The 20671-nt window shown below is 47.1% G+C and overlaps 2 protein-coding genes across 2 annotated transcripts; both read left to right on the forward strand.

Annotated features, from left to right (window-relative positions):
* The first annotated feature begins 261 nt into the window (after positions 1-261).
* On the forward strand, positions 262-7781 carry LOC117003630 (cytochrome P450 2K4-like). The gene is made up of 9 exons (XM_033073649.1): positions 262-619; positions 2773-2935; positions 3104-3253; positions 3536-3696; positions 4165-4338; positions 4855-4996; positions 5543-5730; positions 6215-6356; positions 6732-7781. The coding sequence occupies exons 1-9, from the start codon at positions 422-424 to the stop codon at positions 6917-6919; spliced, it is 1506 nt and encodes a 501-aa protein (XP_032929540.1). The 5' UTR covers positions 262-421; the 3' UTR covers positions 6920-7781.
* A 3169-nt stretch (positions 7782-10950) lies between these two features.
* LOC117003899 (cytochrome P450 2W1-like) lies at positions 10951-18883 on the forward strand. Its single transcript, XM_033074275.1, has 9 exons — positions 10951-11148; positions 12710-12872; positions 14702-14851; positions 14942-15099; positions 15517-15690; positions 16660-16801; positions 17190-17374; positions 17856-17997; positions 18601-18883. The coding sequence occupies exons 1-9, from the start codon at positions 10951-10953 to the stop codon at positions 18789-18791; spliced, it is 1503 nt and encodes a 500-aa protein (XP_032930166.1). The 3' UTR covers positions 18792-18883.
* The last annotated feature ends 1788 nt before the right edge of the window (positions 18884-20671 follow it).

Below are 20671 nucleotides of genomic sequence, written 5' to 3' on the forward strand. Positions count from 1 at the left end.
CATTACTGTGGGCTTTCCATCCTGTGTCCTGCTTCCTCCATTGCATCACCAGTGGTCCAGCTGAGTCCTGTGACCTGGCACAGTGACAGCAGTCCAGCATGGGTCCTGTCCTTGAGTTCTGACCCTTAAATCACACAGAGAATAACACACCCATAACACAGATCTTCACTGGAAAACAAACACCTCGTCCCAGTGTTGTGGATGAAATAAGAGCTCCAGATTACGATAATCCATGGTTCAGAATAAAAGAGGGTGTTTTATTTGGCAGGAAAATGGAGTACATCTGGTCTAAGTGGATGTAAACAAGTCTGCAGAGCCCTCTACTCTGTGTGAAGCCACTTCCCCAGAAGGTGTGTTCAGGCAATGACAGCAGGGCTATAAAGGGACCCCAAGATGCCCAAACCCTCACCTGCCTTTGGACATGGCCCTGCAGAATTTCCTGCAGTTCGTGGGCTCCAGCTCGCTGCTCTGTCTGGCAGCAGGGCTGTTTGCTCTCCTTTACTTTCTCTCCAGCTCCAAGAAGTCAGTTTGCAATTTGCCCCCTGGGCCACGACCTCTTCCTCTGATCGGGAACCTGAACGTGGTGGACCTGAAAAAGCCATTCCAGTCGCTGACAGAGGTAGGGGCTGAGTGAGCAGGCAGGGGCAAATGCAGCTGGGGAAACAGAGATGTGGTTGTGTTTGCTTTGTGTGGAGGGCAGCAATGAGATGTGGCACACGGGCAGGTGGGCAGAATGGCTTTACCTTCAGAGGCACACACACACACATGTGTATTTCTATATATGAATATGATACACTCCTTTCTTTATACACACTCAAGAGTAGATCACCCACCCCTTGCAATCCACTCCAAATTGTTGGTGTTTTGAGCCCTTCAGAGGCTGCAGGTAAAAGACGTGAGTTGGGCCAGGCTGCTGCCATCAAGAGATGTCTCACTGCTGCCAGACCTCTGGGAAGGATGGGTGGATGGAAGGGATGAAGCAAGAAAAGGTATCATCCCCACAGCAGAGGGAAAGGGGATATCCATTGCACACCTTTTTCCAAAACTAATTGTATCTCTGCAATGCAAAGCATAACTCTCCTCCCCAGCCCTCCCCCTGCACGCACTGCCCAGGGTGGTGGAGAACTTGATGCATGGATTTTATATGTCTAGCTAAACAAATTGCTTTTTCTTACACAGCTCCATGGATACTTACATTTCTAAAAGAGAGGAGTAAAAAAAGACTTAAATATTAAAAATCCAGGGGCAATGTTTGTTTCAGAAGGTGTCTGCTGTGCTCCTGTAGGGACCTGGGGACAATTCAGTGGGAATTCAGATTTTATCTGGTTGCTGTAGAGACAGTTGAGGTGCTATGAGGGACCTGTCACATGCCCTGTGTGTGTGCTGTTTACTGGACACTGTGGTGGGGGAAAGCTGGTCCCCAGAGAACTCCTTCAGCCCCTGGAACATCTGCAGTGAGAGGGCAGTGCAGGCACTGCAATCCTCCAGTTAGCTGCAGAAGAAAGGCCATCCTGTGTTGCCAAAGAACAGAATTCCTATAGCAGGCACACAGTGCCCATCTGCCTTGATTTATGGGGCAGAGGATTGTGTAGAGACCGACAGGCTTCTGGTCCTGAGCTCCCCTCTGATCCTGGGTATGTCTGAGGATGTGGGTATGAAGCTATTTATGAACTATTTTTGGCAGTACTGGGGGATTTTATGGTACAAACATCACATGACAGCACCAGATTAATTTCCTATAATCTACCAAGAAGCTTTCCTTGGGCTTTCAGGTCTGCCCCATGCAATACTTGTGCTGCTGAGTAAAGCCAGAGCGGATGCCAAGAAGCACTAATGCAAGGAGATGGCCAAAGGAAGGCTTGGAGGCAGCTGTGATTCCCTGCCCCTGGGCCTGCCACGCTCTCTGTGAGCTGCCAGGGATGAAAGAACCAGTGCTAATGTTATCTCCCAAGCCGTCAAACCACTGTTTGATGAAAACAAATTCAATTTGTCTGGCATAATAACAGGAGCTGCTTCTAATCTGAAATTCAATTTGTGGAATCTATCTAATGCATAGAAAATGGTAACCCAGGCACACCAGAAACAAGAAGACATTTGGAGTGGATGGCTTGCAGTGTGTTTAAACGAAGCCTGAAATACCAATGAATGATTAGCTTGTCAAAGCCACCTTTCAGGGTAACAGATGATTCATTTTTAATTTGCTATAAAAGCCTAACACTCTTGTGACATTATCTACCAGAATATGCTTCCTAGTAGGATTCAAGTTTCTGGTGGACAGCAAATAATTCTGTGATGACTGCAACACTACCCACCTTGCCATAATTAGAGACAAGTGCTGTCCTGAAAGAAAGAGTTATTGTCTGGCTTTGTTTTTGCAGTGTTTGTGGCTTCAGCCTCAAAGGTGTGTGCACACCCGCTTGCCTCAGGTCACCAGCACTACAATAAACAGGTCTGCCTGCTACAGCATTCTCTAACCAGCCTCCCAGGGTGGTATTGCTGGCCTGTTACTGCAGAACACCACAGGAATGCAATGGCACTTTATTGACTGCCCTGACAGGAGCAGTGATAGCAGACACCTTGTTGTGCAAACAGGGTGCAGGCAGAGATGCTGGCAATCGATAGCTGTTGCTCACTACCTGAATTACAGCAGCACCTGGAGACATCAGGCAGGGCTGGGAGGCTCCTTTTGGTCTAGAAACCACCTAGAGTGGCCAGTACTAGTGTTTGAATCCAGATGTGGCTTTGAATGAACATATCTATTCCCCTTGACAGCTCTCCAAGATATATGGCAATGTCTTCACGGTGCATTTTGGACCCAGGAAGGTCGTGGTACTGGCTGGATATGAAACCATCAAGGATGCCCTTTTAAATCATGCTGAAGAGTTTGGAGAGAGGGCAGAAATACCCATATTTAGGAAAATGACACAAGGAAATGGTAATTGACCTTTTGCTTAAGTTTTGTCTCTGTTCATTATATTCTCACAGCGCAGAGTACTGTCCTCTTATAGATCACATTTTGTCATCTTGGGAGGTACTGGTGTGCAAGAAAGTTTATGAACCACAGGTGCCATAAGGTTTATGAACCACAGGTGCTTTATTTTAGGCATAGCATTCAGCCATGGAGAGCTATGGAAAACTATGAGAAGATTCACCTTGTCCACACTGCGAGATTTTGGAATGGGAAAGAGAACCCTTGAGATCCGAATCCTGGAGGAAGTAAATTCCCTTATCAAATATTTTGAATCCTATCATGGTGAGTGTCAAGTCTTTCCTCCAGAGACAGAACAGGTCTAGCAGAACAATAAAGATTAATGAAAGTTTAACTCTGAGCAAATGGTATCTCGTGGTTAAAGTTCAGCATACAGTGCAGTAGGTTATTGAACCAAGGCCTTAAAACACTGAAACAGAATTCCCTGCTATGAATTCTGGGTGGGGAATGAGTTTCCTTTGGGAGCTCAGGACTACATTTCCATAGGAAAACAGACTGAAATAAGCATAGTCATTTTGTCGTATGTTTTCATTGCTTGAAATACAGGGAAACCATTTGATACAAAAATGATACTCAACAATGCTGTATCCAATGTCATCTGCTCTATATTGTTTGGAGAGAGGTTTGAATATGATGATCCAGTATTTCTAACTTTGCTGAAGCTGATAAATCAAAATACTAAGCTGTTGGGCTCCCCTATGGTCCAGGTAAGAGCTTAATTTTATGTTTTAGCTGTTAGGTTTTTGGGACTATCTGGTTTCCAGCATTTGTTCTTCTGGCCTCCCACATATTTCTTCTTTAGAACAAGAACATTATCAGCCAGTCAGCCTGTACAGAACACATCTGTGGTTCTGTATCTGCAATGCACAGATTTCCCAGGCTCCTGCACTTACTCTGTGAAGCTTATTAGTAAAAGAAAAAAGAAAACCAAAGTCTTCACAAAAGGAATAGCTTTACCCTCTTTGAAGAGCAGAAGCACAATCCCAAACCTGCCTCCTTGAATCACAGAAAGAACACTCTATTTCTGTAGGAATCCAGAACTCCTTAGACTGCAGAATGGGGGGAATTACAGCCTCAAATGTCAGGGCATAGGACAAGGGACCAGCAGTGTGATTTGAGATACCAGTATGTGTTCAAAAATGCCAATTAACATTCAGACCTCTCTTGCTCCACAGTTATATAACTTCTACCCATCCCTTGGATTTCTGTCTGGAGCTTCCAAGACTGTGCTACAAAACATCAGTGAATTGAATGCTTTTCTCCAGAAGCTCTTCCAGGAACACCAAGAGGAGCTCAATGAAAATGACTTAACAGGCTTTGTTGATGCCTTTCTGGTGAAGCAAAAACAGGTACTTTAAAGCTGAGTCCCAGTGTCTTTCTGTTCCCTTAGCTCTGACTTATTTTTAGGGCTGGCCATCTGTCAGGGACTGGGAGTGAGTGGAAACAGAAGAACTGCAGTGAGCAGAATATATCAAAGTTCATAGTCACACTGAGCTATGCTGGATTCACTCATGGCTCCACTGGAACTGCTGGTTAAAGGGATTTAGGTGTTGAGACGTCCCACAAGGGTGAAGTAAATTCCCACTCAGCACACATAAGGAGGAGCTCATCCCAAACCCTCCTGCAAGAATGGTACAGTGATAAACTGTGTTGCAGTAAATGAATTCCAATTTATTGGAATTATTTCTAATATCTAGACTTGGGAATTACACACATGCATGGTACCAGACAAATTCCACACAGCATAGGCCCTAATGCTAACAGACTAAATGTATAAAGTCACAGAAGGCTAAAATGCAGATAAAAATAGTGGCAACACAGTCACATATGAGTGTCACTTGCTGTATTACCCACATGTTTTGAAGGAGTCAAAGAAACCACACACTGCATTCAGCAATGGAAACCTGATGTTTTCAACCCTGGACCTCTTTGCTGCTGGAACTGAGACTACATCCACAACTGTGCGCTGGGGGCTGCTTCTGATGATGAAATACCCAGAAATTCAGAGTAAGGACGACAAGACTCTTGTACAATTTATGCATGCTTAAGGCTTTGGTTGTGGAAGGGAGTGGAACTCATTCAGTGTTGCCTAGAGTAATTATTCGGAACGCTCTGAGGGAGATAACAAGCGTTGACTTTTCAAAGGAATTTTATTCAGCTGGATTGCAATAAACCAGTCCAGCCAAGTGGGAGAGGCTAAGGGGCAGCCTAGAGTCACAGCAAAGCTCCCCCATCATTATTCACCTGCAGGCTATGGGCTTACGTCACTAAAGGTCTCCTCGGGAGCTGATTCTGATCTGGTTTCTGTTGAAGGTTATGGGGTAACAAAGGTGTGTAATGACAGTCAGGCATGAGATACTCTGTAGTGACTCCATTCAAGCTGCCTTAGCTCAACAAAAAACCTGAAAGAACCACACCATGCCCTGATTTACCCACTTCTGCCCTTCCCAGATATTTACAGTTTTCCCTTTTTTTCATCTCTGCCAAACTGGTAGCCATTTCAGTTGCAAGGTGAGATTGCTATCAGCTTCTTAATCCTTTCCTCCCTCCAAGGAAAGATTCAGGAAGAAATGAACCATGTCATTGAACCAGGAGAGCTGCCCAGGTTGGAGGACCGGAAAAAAATGCCTTATACAGAAGCAGTAATACATGAAATCCAGAGGTTTGCCAACATTGTCCCCATGGGCGTATCACGATCCACTCCCAGCGATGTGAATTTCCGAGGCTATGTCATTCCTAAGGTGAGCTCTGAGGCTGGCAGCTCATGCACAGATTCCTCACAGCTTTCTTTAAAGCAGATGAAGAAATGCATAAATAACTAAAGACACAGTGATGCATGGTTTAATCTGTGCTGTGACCCTTTGTCTTGGATCCGGGATAATTATTGTAAACACACAATAGATTGTGGTCTGGTACAGTTGTTTGAATCATGATTAACCAGAGATTTAATTAAATCATGCTGGGTTGAATCTTTTAAGTCAAATGTGGAACCTCTACCCCAGCACCTTTGTTGAAAGATATGACTCTGTAAGAAAGGAATGTTTCGTGGTCCAAAAATTAGAACAGCAGTTACTGAAAAAGGACAGAGCCACAATGGGGCAGAGAAACATTTTCCAGTTCTTTTTGTCATGTCTTATTTACCTCTCCACATTAGGAAAAATACCAGAGTCTGGCTCAAGTAAGGGAGTGATCTCCTCTTCCATGAGTTTCTTTGATCCCTTTCAGGGTACTGAGATTATTCCACTGCTGACCTCCGCTCTGAATGACGAGTTACACTGGAAAACCCCGAATCAGTTCAACCCTTCCCATTTCCTGGATGCCAATGGGAACTTCGTTAGGAGAGAAGCATTTATTCCATTCTCCATAGGTAAGAAGGGTGTGGGTGCAAGGCTAATGGCAGTTCCCCCTGCTTTCAGGAAAGTATGAAAGCCAGGAACACAGAACAGAGGGTAAGGGATTTCTGATCATTTCTCCTGTCCACCATTGCTGAAGGCATCCACCTCTTCTTTGGTAGAAATGGGAGACACGGGTTTACTCACATCACTGAACAATTTCATATATCTACAGACTTCTGTGTAGTTTGAGAACAAACCAGTAGCACCTCTAATACACAGGGAGAAGGAAGGGAAAATCTCTTACCTCAGCAGCCTGCTCTTTCAGACTGCACCTCCAGATTAGGTCTCAGACATCAACACTAACAGTTACAGTGCTGATCATTAACTTCTCCCCTGGTTGTTTTCAGGACGAAGGGCTTGCCTTGGTGAAGGACTGGCCAAAATGGAGCTGTTCCTCTTCTTTTCGGGCTTGCTCCGCAAATTTGTTTTCCATCCCCCTCCAGGAGTGCATAAGTCAGACCTGGATCTCACTGCTGATGTCGGCTTTACCTTGACTCCCATGCCTCACCTGGTTTGTGCTGTGCCCTGTGAATGATCACACAACACTGCATTAGAGTAGTGAACACTTCAGGCTTTAAAGCAAATCTAGCTACAGTGGGGAAAGCTGTCCCTGGGCTTTAGGGGAAGGGACACCAGGCACTGTTATTTTCTCTCATTCATGACATTCTAATGCTCCAACAGCTCTTGCAATGTCTGTATAATGCAAACCCTTCAGACAGCTCTGAGTTCTGCTCTCAGAAACTCTGATTCATTCCTGGAACAGCACATCAGAGATGCTGTTTTCAGGACAGTTTGAAAGAGTGAAATGCTTCAAACCTCCTCTATAGATGTAACCCATCAGAGCTCTCCCTAACCCATCACTGCTCTCCCCTGACAGCCTCAGTGGGGAATTTCTCAGCCCAAAGTGCAAGCCCTATAGCAGAGCTGATTGTGGATGGCCCAGCTGGAGACAAGACACTCAAAGGATCTGGAAATCTCCTCAGGATGGTTGTTTAGCTGAGCCTCAGACTGAGCTTCCATTGTGCGATACAACCTGCCTTATCTTTATTACAGAGTCCCAGACACAAGGGTGTAACATGGGCTGATGCCAAGACCCCGGCACAGGACAGTTATCAGGAAACATCTAAGTGGTTTGGGAAGTGGGTTCTTTCCAACTCACACCAGGCACTTCATGCTGAACAGCCCATTTATGATGGGGCCAATTGAGCAGCTTTCTGCTTCTGCTAAGAAAGGCATTTCTACCACTCCCTCACCTCTCCTGGCTTCGTGCTGGCTCTGGCCCCTGTCCAATCCCTTACTGGGCCATCTTAGATCCCTAAACTGGCAGAAAATGAGCAGCCATGGCAAGGGAAGAGTTTCTGAATCAGCGTGACTGAAGGGATTCCAGCCTGTGGCAGTGTGAGAGCAGCAGAGCTGGGCTGGGCAGCAGGACTGCCACGCTCCACCAGAGAGCTCAGCCCTGCTCCTCAGCAACTGCATTTGCCCTGCAGATCTTCTCTACCCTTCACAGACAGAAAGGATCCTTCAGGGGATGAATCAGCTCCCATAAGGTTGATTCATTTCTCACTGTCTGCGCTGACTGCAGGGTGAACCATCATCCACAGGTTCCTAATTCCAAACTTCAATCTCAATTACCGGGTGTGTTGTGATGAATAGGGACAGTATTGTCCATTCAACTGAAAATGGGGCAGTTGTGGTAAACCTACAGCATAAAACTAAAGCTACTGTCATCTAAAGCTGAGCTGTGCTACAAGTGGAAGGAAAGAAAGGAGAGACAGTATGGATGACAAAGTATGGCAGCCTCTGGCCAAGACACTGTCTCCTTGCTAGCTTTAGTTCACACAGCTAAAGGCAGCACTCTAATAGTGATTCTGCACCTTCTGCTCTGCTGGCATTGCACTTGGTCAGGGGCTGTGCCACAGCCCCAGCTCCAGCTCCTGGGCACAGCTCAGGGAGTCTCAGCAAGCTCTGTGACAAGGAAGCCTCTGCTGCTGCGCTTGCCTGCGTTTGTTTTGCTGTAGCTCCATTTGCAGTCCAACTACTGCAAGCCTGACCTTATCACTTACTTAATCATTAAATGTTTTTGTTCTGTTGCTGTTGATCTATCTGGTGTGACAGTATGAAGTTGATTTCAGGTCAAACTGATAAAGCTGGGCTGCACCACCTTCGACACCCCTGCACGAGAGGTGAGCACAGGGATCCGCGGGCAGCCTGCAGCCAGGACACGTTCAGCAGCACCAAGAGCGAGCAACGCTCACAGCCACAAACACCTCAAAGGAAATAGCTGGATTTCTAAATCCAGAAAATCACAACTGCTGTGTGAGGCAGGACGTGGCTCTGCAAGGCTCTCTGTGGCCCCTTTCAGTGGCTCTGTGTCTCTTGCCCTTGCTTACAAGGAGCCCATCACAGTAAAAGCCAGCAGGAGTTATTCCAGGCTGCACTGCTGGTCAAGAATGGGACTGGCAGGGAAGGTGCAGAGATTTTGGGGGATTTAAGTCAAAGGCTGCAGGGCTGGTGTTTGAGTGGCCCTGGCTGACTGGCAGTGGTGTGGTTGCCTTTAGGTGGCTGACACCCAATGCTCATGAGTACCACCCGTGTCACAAGTGGTGGCAGAATGCCACATGGGCTTGAGGGATGGGGGACACCCGGGCCACGAGCACCCTGAGGGGCCTGGCTGCCCCAGGAATGCACCCAGAGCAGTGTCAGTGCCTGGCAGGTGTTTTGTGCTCGGCTCTGTGTGCTCAGGCAGGGCAGCACGTAGCAGCGCGGCTCCGGAGCGAAACACGAAACACGTACCAGACACATTAGTGAGACAGGAATTTCTTGTCATCGCAAGACTTTTACTTACCTTTGTCATTTTAATGCATTGCACTCAGAGCCTGGCTTGAAAAAAAAACCCACAATACGCTCCCCCTGGCTTTTCAGAGATAATTCAGGTCTCTTTCTGAAAGGCCTTTTTATGAGTTCAGAGGCTCCCAGGGCAAGGATGAAATACCAGGAGAGCAGCAGCAACACGTAACGTTTTCCCCACAGGGTGCTGCTGGTTCAAGGAAACCCTGCAGGAACAAACATTTTGCCCAGGCACAGAGCAAAATGTGCCATTGCAAGTTCTGATTGCAGTGCCCACGTTCTGCACCCTGTGCCAGCCACGATCCCTCCTGCCTGTCTTTACAGCCCCTCTGCCTCTTAGCTCATGGAGCAGGCAGGGCTGAGTCATGGTAGGCATGCTCTGGGGGAAACCGTCGCCTCCAGCCCATTTCTTGGAAGCTAATAAAAAAATAAATCCCAGAAATGTTGCGACACACTTGCTGCTTCTGCTTCTGGGTGGCTGTTGTGCTGCAACATCTCCCCAGCACACAGGGGCAGCTCTGGTGAGTGCCCAGCAGCCGCTCGCTCCAGGACCCTGCTGACCATGCCCCTCTCTGGATCAGATCCACCTCCTTCCTTGCCTACTTTGCATTTACAAGGCTGAGGGCCCATATTTTCTGAATAATGGCCTTTATATGATCTAACCTTTGGACAAATGTACCTTTAGCCTTGAGCTTCCTCATCATGGAAGATAGCCCTTTCTTTCCTGAATGATTTTATTCCTTTGGCTGGTTATGCCAAACTTCCTCCTGAAAACCACTATTCAACCAGGGAGACCTCAATTATTTTCTACAAGGTTTAAGCTTTTATGAGGGATGCAAGCTCCAGGTGTTTAGTATCTTTGACTTTAAATCATTCCATTCTCCTCTCTTGTCCCCCTTCTGGAGCCTGCCAGGTCAGCCGGCTTCATCAACTTCATTAACTCCTTCCCTCTATCCCTGCAAAATGAAGTCCTCCCAGAAGTTTCAAATCTAATTTTGTCTTTCCATTGCACTCATGAATCCACTCATGATCACTTGATCCAAGCTAATTTTCTGTGGCTAGCTATTACATGTCTTCCACCTCAGACACAAAGTCTGAAACCACAGCCCTCCCGGGCAGTTCAGAGCTGGCTTTATGAACAAGTTTATGGGCTACAACCCCCCAGGGACAGTTGGGCTTCACCATTATTAACAACCTTTGATCTCCACTTGACATCAAGAAAGCCAGAGCCTCCTGTAACAATACTGATTTTTCTCTCTAGTAACACAGATATCTCAAATCCTAGTTAAACCTGAATCTGGAGGTTCTAACAGGATTCCAGGAGCTTTTTTATTTCCCTGTGTCAGCAGAGTGCTTGGAGGGTCATAGTACTGCTAATGAAGGACCTTGAGGTCTCAGGGAGGAGGAGGTTATAGAGGAATGCCAAGCACCTTTTCCCATGTGTATGTTCTTGCACACACATGCATGGGTTTGTAATTTGAAACTCTCTTTACTTCTGGACAGGCTTTGCAAACTGCTTAGACCACATTCTCTGAGGTGTTTAAAGAGGGTGGAGTATGCAGTATTTATTTAGGTACTCTACAAACCTTAATAAGAATTGAGTGCTTGTAGCAATTGCAGAGAGCAAACAGAAAGCCAGCTGGCAGAAACTGAACAGTGCCACTGCATTTTTATTGCTTCTAACCCCAAAAAACAGATTATTACTAAAAAAAAAAAATGTCTTTTTTAATTTCATTTCTCTCTGATCCTACATTAGTTTGTCTGCTGTGTGCAGCAGTATTATTAGCTGTAGCCTATTTTTCAACTGGCTATAAAAATTCAGCTTTTAAATTACCTCCTGGTCCAACTCCTCTTCCGATCATTGGTAACCTGCACTTGGTGGATCTTAGAAGGCAAGATAAATCACTAATGAAGGTAGGACAAAAAAAACCCTAACCCAGACCCTCATAGATTTTAACGCTGCCTGGGATGTATCAGTGAGAACTTTTTGTCTTTTTTAATTCAAACTAAATTGTAAAGGTGTGAAAATTGCTTTATAGTATCTTTTTGGGCTTCTTCTAGTCAATGTCTGTGTTGATGCAATGTAATTTAGGAGCAATCAACCATTAAAAAAAGACCTCTGGGTAATATGGGATTTCTTCGTGTAATTGTGATGATGTACATGAAGTCTATAATGCTTGTGGGATTTGAAATATTAATTTGACAGCTTGGACACCCAGAAATCTTTTAAAGCATTAGGATATAACTAACATGAATTAAATTGCTTCCCTCCCCTATGCCCTGGAGATCTGGCAAGAGGAATTCCACAATGCAGTGACCCCAAAACCCAGGTGCTCCATTGCAAAATCCCTTTCCCTCCTGATGAATGGGATATGCATGAAAGTCTAGATGGCAGTGCAAGGGAGAGATGGGAAAGCTGTGCTCAGAACAGAGTGAATAACCTGGGAGCTCTTCACTGAGCTGTAATTGAGACAACTTACCCCACTGATGGTGGTGAGCTGTCCCTGTGTGCAGGGTGAGGCTGTTCCTGGGGCATTTGGGGTGGTGTTCCCCTGGCTTTTGGGGATGGCTGACCCACACCAGGGTCACAGAGAGAGTGAGCAAACAGGCAGGGGGGTCACAGCCAGGTGTCCACAGCTCCTGTGGCAGCAGGGCTGAGCAAACACTGTGCTGCTGGGGGTTACTGCTGCCATGGGGTGAGGCCCCAGCACCTGGAGCTGTTATGGGCAATGTCAGGGTTGGGGTCAGTTTACCCAGCAGGGCTGGGCAGACGCTGCTGCAGCCTCTGAATTGTGCTTTGGAATTACCTCCGCGTGCTTTTGTCCCTTGCTGGGCTGTGTGTGGTATTGCCTGTGTTTGCCTTTGCCTTGGGATTACTCCAGAGGGGTTATCCCTCCATCTCACCCCACAGGGAGCAAAAAATGCTGTTTGCACTAAGGAGCTGGCACCAGCTGGGGTTTGCTAGGTGGGCACTGATGGGTGTCCCCTTTGTCCTGTGGAAGGGATGCTGCTCCTCTGCTCTAGTAGCAGGATGCAGGAGTGCTTTAGTACATCAGGAGCAAAGCTTTCCACTGTGACAGCATCATTGCACTGAACTGCCTTCGCTTTTTTGGTTTTTCTCCAGTTTGCCGACTTAAGCTGCAATTTGAGGTCCAGTCTTTAGATGGGCTTTTTTTGTTTTTCATTTAGTTTGTCCTTAACAGCAAAAGCAGATTAGTGATGCACTGATGGGGGCAGTGATTCCTTCATGCCAAGAAGCCTGAATTCCACAGAGATGCCAGTGAGGCATCTGTACAAAATGCCTCATGTTTGACCGTGATGATCTCTGGCTCACAGGTGCCCTTCTGCAGGCAGGGCCTCTGCAGCCATTCCCAGCAGGATGCCAGGGTGGAAAATGTCCTTTCAGACAGCAAGAGGTGCTGTTCTGTACATGCTCCTTCCCTTCCTGACCATCACAGCTCTCCTCTTTCTTCAGCTTGCAGAAAAATACGGCCCCATCTTCACCCTCCACTTTGGCTTCCAGAAAGTTGTGGTGCTGACCGGGTACGAAGTTGTGCGAGAGGCGCTTGTGAACTACACAGAGGAGTTTGTAGACAGACCATCCATCCCAATATTTGACCAAATTCAGAACGGAAACGGTACTAGAGCAAGGAGTGGGGGGTGGGAGGGATGATGCTGGCTCGTAGTGCCCGTGGTGATGAGGATGAGGATGAGGCACAGCCTAACTGTGCATCCCTGCAGCCCAGCTTTTAAACATCCCCTTGGGCCCTTCTGAAGACAAGTGACAGCAAACATTTGGCTTTCCTTGCACGCAATGAGTCCTGGATTTCCATCATTTCTGCTGATGCAATTGCAGCCCATCCACATCCAAAAAGCTGAGGGGTGGGAGGAGTGGGATTTTGAAGGCACTGTGGTAATTGTGGGGTTAATCTCTGCGAGATGTCGCTGTCACCACCACGTTTATGAACCCTCTGTGCATTTCCAGGAGACTTTGGACTACCTGGCTTGGCTGTTGGGAGCTGTCGGGTTTTTCCCTTTCTCCCACTGCCTTTGTTGTGTCAGTTCCCACACCTTTGCCTCCCCACTAAAGTTCTCAGCCTGAAACAGGTTGAGGCAGAAGCAAGAGGCTGGGGCTGGCAATTCACCCCCACCAACAATCCCACAGTTTTTCCAAGGTAACTTTCCACCCCTGACTGTTTCAGAGGACTTTTTCAGTTATCCATCCTCTGCTTCATGTGAGGCTTTAGCTGGGAGAACCAAAAGGCAGCTTTATATGCCAGTCACAGGATGAAATTTGGATTAGAATTAGAAATTAAATTACCCAGCCATAATATCAATAGGTGAATTTATCACTACATAAATAAAAGGAATCGATGAGGAAAAAGGTAATTTTTAGAGCTAATTTACATGTAAAACATCCCAGTGGGAGCCTATCAGTATTGCATCATAAGTCCTTTCACATTTACCTTCTCAGCCCAAGTCTGAAGCACTTAGAGGTGACCTAAAGATGCGAGTTTTCAGGGGCTGTTAACCAACAATGGTCACAAATTTTCCCATTAAACATTTTTTCTTCAGAAAGCACCGATTTCTCTACTGTGAAGATGCTCTCTGAAAAGGAATGATCCAGATGAAATAGCATAAATTAAAGAAAAATTAAAAATTGCAGTTCAGAAATTTGCTTTGACATCTTTAGAGCAAAAGATTTTGCTATCCAAATTAAAACTACATTGCTTTAAAACAGAAAAGCAAACATATTTAAAAGCCTCACAGCCACAATGAAGATGTGAAGTGCTGGCATGCAGCTTTTCAACTGACCACAGTCTGAGACAGTTTTTGGATTATTGACCCAACTTTGTCTGTACAGCACTCTGACAGGATGAAATACCCATTCCCTTCTTGGAGGTGCTAGAGATCATCGTGGCATGAGCTCAGGAACCGCCACAAAAATGTCAGTGTTTTTGCCACTGCTGAAAATACAGCAAGGCTGGGAACACCCATAAAGCAGTTTAGGGTTGAGGAGACTGAATTATCCCATCCCACAGATAAATTACCTTTCTGACTAGAACAGGATGAAGGGAGAAGCTTCAGAGACACAGGGTGCTTGTGGCCCTAGACTTGCACCCAGCAGGGTCAAAAATGTCCCGTGAGTGACTCAGACCAACAGCTCCCCCCAGCTCTACAGCCAACCCTCCCTGGTCTAAAGCCACACCTGCCCCTCTGCCACTCAGGAGAGGACTGGGCTAACTGAGCTGGGAGGGAGCTTGCGTTTCCCAAACCACAGGCTCAGTGAGATGGAGCTGAGGACACAGGGATGAGGCACACAAAAAGGGGAGACCTTTAGTCCCGTAATCCCCGGGAAAACAGGCAGCAGAAACACCTGTGGAGCTGCTCACCCAGTGCCCTGTTTGGTTTGGCGTGGGGGGCTCCTCTGTGCCTGAGCCCAGCACGTTTCTCACGGGCTGCCCAGGTCTGTTCTTCTCCATCGGGGAGCTGTGGAGGACCACGCGGAGATTCACCGTGTCCAGCATGCGCAACCTCGGCATGGGCAAGCAGATGATCGAGGGCAGGATCTTCGAGGAGCTCCACTTCCTCATCGACATGATCAAATCCTTCAAAGGTGAGCTGGGGACGATCCCAGGGCTGCCAGCCTCGTGTGTGTCACGGCTGCTCCACGCCTCACAGCTCTCCCATCCCGCTCCCGCTGCAGGGGAACCTTTCAGCCTGCCCTCCTTCAACTGCGCGCCCATCAACGTCACCTTCATCCTGCTCTTTGGGGACAGGTTTGACTACAAGGACCCAACATTCCTCACTCTCTTAAGACTCATAGATGAGGTTATGATTCTTCTGGGATCCCCAAATTTAAATGTAAGTAACCTGTCCCACAGATAAAAATTATACAGTTTACTTCAGCATTTAGAAGAATTTAATTCAACATTTACTTTCAAATGTTCAGAACCAACCATAAACCTAAAACGTGACAGTTCTCCACATGCCACTTTGGTCACTAAAATCTGCTGCCAGATTCCCCTTGCCTACTTTCCTTTTGACCCATCCTGCACATCTGTGTGGAGCTAAAATGAGAACTGAACTGTGGTTGCTTTAGCTTATGAAAATCTGCCTGGGAAGTCCCTGGGATGCTGAGATATTGCAACTAAAGACAAAACTCAACTGATACATTGGCCCTTAAGAAAAAGCCATTTCAGCATGTGCCAAGATGATTCTGTGTGATTCTGTGTGGTATTTCTGCAGGCCTAATGCTTCTCTTTTTAAATTTCTCATTAGTATTTCAATTTCTACCCGTTCCTGGGATTTCTTTTCAAAACCCACAAGATCATGCTCAAGAAAATCGACGATGTGCGTGCCATTTTAAGGCAGTACATGAAGGCAAGCAGGGAGGATATCAATGAGAACAGTGTGAGGAGCTACATCGATGCACTGATATTCAAGCAGCAAGAGGTATTGGACTGCTTAGCTCTGTTGGCTGTTTGCAAAGTCTCCTTTGGATTTTCTAGCTAAAAGAGTTGCTGAGTCTAGATTTCAGTCTTGTCATGTAAATCTATTGAAATCCATGCTGTTACTCCAGTGGTATTTAAATCAGATGCCAGGCTCTTACAATTGGTACATTTTTCTATCAAAATTAGGATACAAAAGCTGCTCTCAGCCCACTCCTGAAATAATAGCACTAATAATGTGAGATCAACTACTCGCTCCTAGAAGAAAATGCATGAATTCACATGAAAGCTGACTCTGCCTTTCTTTTTATGAAAACAAATCAATTAATCATTGATACTGTTGCTCCATCAAGATGAATGATCCCCTTAAAGTACTTGAATGACAAATCATCAGTACAAGTCCTAACCCTGCCCTGCATCTCACCTAGCAGAGGCTCGGCAGTTTCACAAATCAGTTGATTTCATTCAACACAAAATATTTGGTCTCTGAGCTTTTTCTTCTTTCCAGATGGATCCAGGCTGACCTTAGGCATCAAGTATTCTGCTCAGCTATGTGCAGGAGGAGTTAGCACAGCTCTAAATCCCAGGCAGAAATGGCCTGAAAGGTGATTTTGGGCATTGCTGGGGATTCAAACCTGAGGAGCCCCTCAGAGTCCCTCAGAGCTAGGATTAGCTGAGTCTGCTTCTGTTCAGGGCAGAGACCAGGCTGGGTCTGTGAACAGCAGCTGGCTCTGGGTTTCAGCCTGCTTCCAGGGGAGATGGGTGTTGAACCAGAACTCCCCTCCAAGCCTTCCATCTGCGGTGCTCCATCTCTGGTGGATGCTGTGCATTCAAGATCAGGTCTATTTTATCACCCAGTTCTCAAACACAAAACCACAGCCAGCAGTGCTGTAGGTTATGCAGCATTTCCCAAGGTTGCTGAATACTCACACTGATGGTTTTATGACTTTTCTGACCTCTTGTGTTTTTCAAGGAGAAGAACAAGAAAGACAGCCTCTTCCATGATGACAACTTGATGGCATCCATACTTGACCTGGTCATGGCTGGAACAGAGACCATTGCCACCACACTCCAGTGGTCCATCCTGCTCATGATGAAATACCCAGAGATCCAAAGTGAGCAGCTTTTACCTACTCCATCCATGGCAAGGCTGAAATGGGGAAGGAAGAGGCCTGGCCTCAGATCCACTTGCCTTAAGAGCTGAATCCTAGCTCTCCTCTGTGATGAACTCCTAATGTGACTAGGTGCTAATCAAAGCCACAATAAAATAGCCCCTTTGGCTTGCTAGGAGAGAGGATGAGTGGAGATCAGATTATGAAGCTGTGGAAACAACCCACCCACATACCTGAATTAAACACAGAGCAGGGAAACCCACTCACTGCTGCTTTAAGAATCCTCCCTCTCCTCAAACTCTGGAAAAATGCTTTTTTTTCCCCCAAACCAAATCCAAGGAGAGAGTTGGCTTCCTTGCTGGGACACATCCCTTTTGTTTGCTCCTTGCAGAAAAGGTTCAGGAGGAGATTGGGAGAACAGTCAAAGCTGGGAGCTGGGCCACATATGAGGACAGGAAGAAGATGCCCTACACCAACGCGGTGCTGCACGAGGTGCAGAGGTTCATCACCCTCCTGCCACACGTGCCCCGCTGCACTGCTGTTGACACCCACTTCAGGGGCTACTTCCTTCCCAAGGTGGGTATCTGCTCCCTCCCAGCAACGCAAAACCCTCCCCAGATTCTCCACTGCCACTGGAGAATGGTTCCTTTAGAGGAAATCACAGGACAGAGTCCAAAACCATCCCCAGAAGAGTTTCTGTATTGGGCCCAGAGTGTGCCATAGCACTCAGTCCAGTCCCTCTCATGCTCAGGACTTCCTCAGTCCATGAGTAGCCCTGGTTTACCTGCTTGCTGCCATCTGAAGTGTCTGCCAGAGAATTTGCAGGATCTTACCTTCCCTTTGAGGTTTTCACAGCACCATGTGGGGTTTGGCTGCAATCCTTGGCACCAGTGGGAAAATCTCACTGATGTCTCTCTGCTGGATGATGGGATAAAACCCTCATGGTCTCCACCTACCCCAGGTGAAGCAAATCTCCTGGGACACCGAAGTCTTTGTGAGAAAATGAACCAAAACAGCACTTAGCTATTTTTTGTGCCTTTGTGTACTTTTCTTCCAGGGTATAATTGTAATCCCATCCCTCACCTCAGTGCTGCTGGATAAGACACAATGGGAGACACCACATCAGTTCAACCCCAACCACTTCCTCGATGCTGAAGGGAATTTTGTAAAGAAAGGAGCTTTCCTGCCCTTCTCCATAGGTAACTAAAGGGCTGACCTGCACAGAGCTGGGGCTGTGGCAGGGCCATTTCATTACAATACACACTAATGAGGTCCTCATGTCTAAATACTGCCCTTAACTCAGTCAATGAGAAACCAGACAACTGAATGGAATCAATTGTTCTGCATCTGAGCAAATGGCTGCTCTCAGAGCACAGCTCTGCCACTGCTAAATATAGCACAAAGAAGGGTAATAAAGAGGAAACACACTCTTATCTAAAAGTGGTATGTGAAGATAAATTCCGCAGGAAAAGTGAGTTTCAAACTATTCCCCTTTGGAAGGAGGTGGCATTCTTCTATCAGGCTGCTTTCCAAAAGAAAGGGTTAAAGATGCTGGGAGGGTTGGGAGAGCAAAGGAGAGGAGAGGGCACACCATAAATGTGTAATAACCCTGGAGGATGGCTGTACCTGTGACACAAGAGACCAGGCAGGAACCTTCAGCAGCACAGCCCCTCTACTCCAAAATGCTTTAGTGCATTTCAGGGTTTCCCTCCTGCTCCCACTGCAGTATCTCAGGAGCTGTGTCCATGGCAAGCACTCCAGCTGGGTTTTTCCATGAGGCAAACACTCTGCTCTCCCTGCAGGGCGGCGGAACTGCATCGGGGAAAGCCTGGCCAAGATGGAGCTGTTTGTCTTCTTCGTGGGGCTGCTCCAAACTTTCACTTTCCGACCCCAGCCGGGCGTCTCAGAGTCTGACTTGGACCTCACCGTCCCCCAAACGACTTTCACGTTAAGGCCTCAGCCTCAGGCAACCTGTGCTGTCCTGAGGGAGTAACCACGGCCTTGTCCCAGAGCTTTGGGGTCCAGGACCCCAGCTTTGCTCAAACTCGCCATCCCCCCATCCTGCCACACCACCACACCCCCTTCCCACTGTCTGCAGCCGCTCCCCTCCACTGCTCCATCCCCCAGGGGCTGCTCTTTGCTCCTGTGCTGTGGGAGATGCAAACACAAACCATGGTGCTGACACTCACACCCCACTCTCAAGACAGAGCGTGCAGGGAGCTGCTGCAGGACCAAGCTGCTGCTCTGCTGGAGGGGATGCAGCCCACGAGCAGTAGGGACAGCACCCAGGCTCCCAAGGTTCACCATGCCAAGGAAATCTGCCCAGAATCCTGAGGAAGAACAAGCCAGGGTTTGCTGGAACCTGCAGAAAGACACCATGGGTCACACACTTGAGCCATTCACAGACACTTCCTGAGCTTTTCCACAGCAAAATCCTACCAGGATTTCACCCACCAGGCAGCCAAGCCGAACACCAAGAGTGGAAAAACTGATTGGTTCCTGTGATTTGAGGACTAAGTCATTTCTGCCTTGGAGCAGAGCCCTGGAAGATGCCCCAGAGTCTGCAAACCTGTTCAGATAAGCAAGTGCTGCAACGAAGCTCAACCCTGCTCCCCAGTCAGAGCCAAACAGGAGCTGCATTTCTAAGTTTGCAATTTAAATCATGAGGCCACATGAGATTTGCACCAGCATCCGGTCATAAAGGGCTAATGACACAGAAAAATAAACTACACCCACTGCTGGTTTTACACATCTCTGTTATCCTGACCTTGTTAAATAGCAGCAAAGACTGTTCCCTCTCTTCAGATATCCTGGCTAATGTTAAGAGCCCACACCAGCAGTCATTCCAGTGTTTGGGATGGTCTGGCCTTTGGAACCAGCATACAATTGCCTTGCAAATGCAGTCAGATTCACAGTGCTGGTTTTACACACACACACAGAATGGGGGTCAGGGATTAAATGAGAGGAGGTTTTGGTTGGCTTCCTCTCCTCTGTATTTCAGCCTCTATCTGCAGCACTCTTACATGCCATCATATTCCACAATATTCCTTATTCCAGTATAGCTGAGGCAATTTTCCATCCGTTTATCTGCCTGTAACTTCCCACTCCTCCACATGCATTTTGTTACCATGTGCTTTACCATATTGTTTGTTTCCCCTTCATGGGAGCCCAATAAAGTTTTAATCCCACGTCCTCGTTACATTTCCTGTGCCTGGCATCCAACCTGGCAGCACACAGAAATGCAAATATCATGAAAGGTTGGTCCTGAGCCCAGAGTGAACACAGATAAAATGTTAGATGTATCTCCTAGGTGAGCATATGCTCATCCTAGTAAACAGCAGCTCAACAGCAGACCCTCCATACCTGCAGTGTGGTTTCACTGGGGCAAATTCCTCAGCTATGGGCTGTGAGCCAGCCCTGGGGACAGCCTCAGTTCTTCACTTCTCTGCCTCTGGCTGAATTAAATGTTGCCACCACAGCCTCCCTGATGCTGGCTTTAGATGGGAAGGCAAGGAGAGACAGGTAAAGGAGCTGGGGAGCAAACCACATGTCAACTCTGTGAAGGAGGTCTTGGTCTTGCTGAAATTGAAAAAAAAAACATTTTTGCCTTTGGCTTCAGAAAGGCCAGAACTGTTCCTGTTTTAACACCCCCAAAAATGGTGTGAACTCAAAAGTTAGATAAGGCAGCAGTGTAGTGCTCTAGGGAACAACACTGAGCTGGGCTCAGCTCTGCACGAGTTCACTGGTGGAACCTCAGACCTGCCCCTGGCCGTGGGCTCTCGGTTCTTGGCTTTGAAGCAGAGAGATGGATCCCTTCCTCCACGGCACAGCAGCCTTCAGAGCTGCAAGCATCCAGGCAAAACAGGTTCCTTT

The sequence above is a fragment of the Catharus ustulatus genome, chromosome 16 (assembly GCF_009819885.2).
Source record: "Catharus ustulatus isolate bCatUst1 chromosome 16, bCatUst1.pri.v2, whole genome shotgun sequence".
In the NCBI taxonomy this organism is placed as follows: Eukaryota; Metazoa; Chordata; class Aves; order Passeriformes; family Turdidae; genus Catharus; species Catharus ustulatus.

Bases quoted from the DNA above. Each gene is read 5' to 3' on its own strand.
- LOC117003899 (XM_033074275.1), top strand. From the start codon at position 10,951: ATGTCTTTTTTAATTTCATTTCTCTCTGATCCTACATTAGTTTGTCTG. The intron at 12,873-14,701 runs GTACTAGAGCAA...CGGGCTGCCCAG, and splicing joins CCAAATTCAGAACGGAAACG to GTCTGTTCTTCTCCATCGGG. The intron at 14,852-14,941 runs GTGAGCTGGGGA...CTCCCGCTGCAG, and splicing joins CATGATCAAATCCTTCAAAG to GGGAACCTTTCAGCCTGCCC.
- LOC117003630 (XM_033073649.1), top strand. From the start codon at position 422: ATGGCCCTGCAGAATTTCCTGCAGTTCGTGGGCTCCAGCTCGCTGCTC. The intron at 3,697-4,164 runs GTAAGAGCTTAA...CTTGCTCCACAG, and splicing joins TGGGCTCCCCTATGGTCCAG to TTATATAACTTCTACCCATC. The intron at 6,357-6,731 runs GTAAGAAGGGTG...GGTTGTTTTCAG, and splicing joins ATTTATTCCATTCTCCATAG to GACGAAGGGCTTGCCTTGGT.